The 2909-nt window shown below is 49.7% G+C and overlaps 1 protein-coding gene and 1 long non-coding RNA gene across 2 annotated transcripts in view; both read left to right on the top strand.

Moving 5' to 3' along the window:
• The window catches only part of LOC113203033 (uncharacterized), a 236033-nt gene that overhangs the window by 147266 nt on the left and 85858 nt on the right, over positions 1-2909 (top strand). The gene's annotated exons all lie outside the window — the stretch shown is intronic.
• The window catches only part of LOC127749012 (uncharacterized), a 103708-nt gene that overhangs the window by 100104 nt on the left and 695 nt on the right, over positions 1-2909 (top strand). The window contains exon 3 of the mRNA XM_052265364.1: positions 1920-1988. Within this exon, the coding sequence (XP_052121324.1) occupies positions 1920-1988 (69 nt within the window). The remainder of the gene's footprint in view (positions 1-1919; positions 1989-2909) is intronic.

Below are 2909 nucleotides of genomic sequence, written 5' to 3'. Positions count from 1 at the left end.
ACCACCCCCCTAGGCCCCTCTCCGCTGTGATAAAGATCGGCAGCCCGAAAAAATTTGACGTTTTTTGTTGTGGTTGTGCTTTGCGGGTCGAGTTAGGCACCCTTTGGAGTAGGAGTCTACCACACTCGTCAAAGTTTGGCCCAAAGAGTTGCTCAAGTTTGATTTCACCTGTTGTTTATGGTTTTCTTTTTACCGACGCATCATTTGTCTCTGTTTTGTTGGTGACCCGTGATGTGCGACTTTGGTGCTTGCTAAGGTCATAGAAGCCCCTTACCCTTTTCATCGTACTGTCCGCTGGGCGCGCTATCGCGCCAGGTGTGTGTTTAACACAAAGCGCCAGGGTGTTTACGAGATAAAACAAAAAAGGAATTTTACAAACAAACCGAAAAAAACGGGCTGCTGTGCCTTTTTGTGATAAGGGGCGAGGGTTTGTTGCGGATCCGTGGTGTGTGCGTGCATTTGAGTGTGACAGTAAGTGTGTGTAGGTGAGAGCGAGTGTGGAGTGTGAGAGAGTGAGTGAGAGCGAGTGTGTGTGAGAGTGAGTGAGATCGTAAGTGTGCGAGCGGTGTTCAGGAGGAAGAGTGCGGTGTATGTGAACGGGGCGTCGTCTGCTCGCAGGTGGTGGGCGTGACTGATCACCGTAACGGTGCAGACCATCGAAAAGGACGGAAAATAAATCGCAAAGTCGAACTGCTGAACGCGCACCTGGATTCCTCCCTCCGCCGGCCATGTGTGCCGAGTGACGCCCGCCGCGGCGCCCGAGATAATGGTGTTCATCCACGGCGCGAGCTGCGCGCGCGGCGCCGGCGCCGCCAGTGATGTCACGGCCGAGCTGGGTGTCGTCGGCGGCGTCCTGGGTGCCACCTCCCCGGCCATCGCCGTGCCTTCGGCCGTGCACTGCCGCCTGCGCGAGCACACCCACATCATCGGCCTGGCCAAGAGCGCGCGCTGGCACCGCGACCTGCTCGACCTCGTGCTGGGCCCCACCAACAACGACGACTCGTGCTGCGGCAGCGTCGAGTGCGGCGCCGACGCCTTCATGTGGCGCCCGTCGCCGCCCGTGCGCCCGGCGCACCAGGCCGCCGTCGTGCACGCCAACGAGTACGTGCTGCGCGCAAAGCCCTGCACGAGAGAAAAAAAAATAGCTAAGTAGCTGCACCAATAGCTAAATACGGGCTAACTACGTTATTAGTTATCAGTTATCTGTGTTGCTAAAAGATTAGTCATGTTTATCTATGCAGCTAAATTTTTAGCTACTTAGCTATTTTTTTTAGCAACATGGTTAATGATTACCTACCCCGTATTAAGCAATTGGTTTAGCTAGATAGCTAATATTTTTCCACGTGGTATAGGCAGCTACCTCGAGCACTTTCCGTGGTTTCCCGACCAACCTTGTTGCCGAAATTGTATAATTTTTCGACCATCCCTGTGTGCCAAAACTCTTAATAATTATACACTTCCGATGAGTACCATACGACAATAACACTAGTTCGTCCGAATGATATATATGACGCTCTGCTCGGCCACAGAAACAAACCTGCTCCGTCCGGTGGGCGCCTGCACGTCAGGCAACCCATCGTGCACCGACGAGCAAAGGCTCCCCTTTACATGTGTTGGGCTCAATTACTCTGTCGAAATATCTAGCACTTAATAATTAGAGCTTTGCACATTTGCATGCCAGTTTGATAGTGGTACATTTTTTCTTTTGACTGCACTTTAAAGCCTTTAAAGTTGCTGAATTGGCTTGTTAATGGCTTAAAACCAATAGTGTTTGACTAGATTTTTTGTTTCAAATTGTTTCAGTAGTTTGAATTTTGAATTTTTATTATTTTGAAAACATTATGATATTATTTGAGTTGCGCTTATTTGGATTTTATTTTGTTTACCGCTTGTTTATTTTTATTTTGGCTTCCCTGCAGCTCTGCACGACGAGCGTCTATAGCGCCCGAGGTGACGCAGCCTCCAACCTATGTTGTCCCGTACCAAAGGTGAGTCATTTTGCTTCAATTTTTTTTCCACGGCTTTTTAATTTGCCCCTTTCCGCATTGGCATTTTGAATTTTACTTTTTAAACGATTTTTCTTTGCGCCTGTTGTGACTCTCGCACTTGTAAGCCGCAGCGCGTGCACGTCAGGCTTGTGTTGTGAGGAGTTTATCTATGTATGTAGAGGATCTAGTAGGTGTTGTAACTCAAGTCGCGACTGCACTTCTGTTGATCTGTGCTACAAACAAATGAAAAAAATATACCGCAAATGGTTCCAAAAATTGTAATTTTTGTTTAAAAATGTGTTTTTGATTATTTTTGAAATAATTGTAACGTAAATACAAAAGCAAGACGGTTTTAAAGGCAAGACGTAGTGGAAGTGGGGGTCTGGACGAGAAGCAGAAGGAAGGGGGGGGGGTTCTAAAATAATTACGCGAAACTGCTCTGGAGGTGAGCAGGGCGCCACTGAGCGGCCCGCGGGCCAGCCAGCTGCTAATATCTTCATTAGGGCGACACAAAGTGGCATAATTGTCGTAAATAACCGAGGGGAGGGGAGGGAAGTGTGGGGAGTGCGCATGGGGGATGGAGGCGGCGGGGAGGGAGGTCACAAGTGCGGCAGTGTAAACAAAGTGCCGGCGCGGCGTTTGGTTGGCTGCCGCAAAAGCCCCGCCCGGACCGTTCTCACGCGACTCGATGGGACTACAGTATACAGCGGTGAGCCCCGTGCGTAGGCTCGGCTGGCCGAAGGGGAAGGGAGGAGGGGATTTGACTCACATCACGCGTTATGTTTGATTATTTGCGCGATCCGCCGCACGGTATGATCTGGCGAATTAATGAATTCTCTCTCTCTCTCTCTCTCTCTCTCTCTCTCTCTCTCTCTCTCTCTCTCTCTTTCTCTTTCTCTTTCTCTTTCTCTTTCTCTTTCT

The sequence above is a fragment of the Frankliniella occidentalis genome, unplaced genomic scaffold, assembly GCF_000697945.3.
Source record: "Frankliniella occidentalis isolate FOCC.00 unplaced genomic scaffold, Focc_3.1 Scaffold26, whole genome shotgun sequence".
Classification (NCBI taxonomy): Eukaryota; Metazoa; Arthropoda; class Insecta; order Thysanoptera; family Thripidae; genus Frankliniella; species Frankliniella occidentalis.
This window is presented reverse-complemented; position numbering and strand designations above follow the sequence as displayed.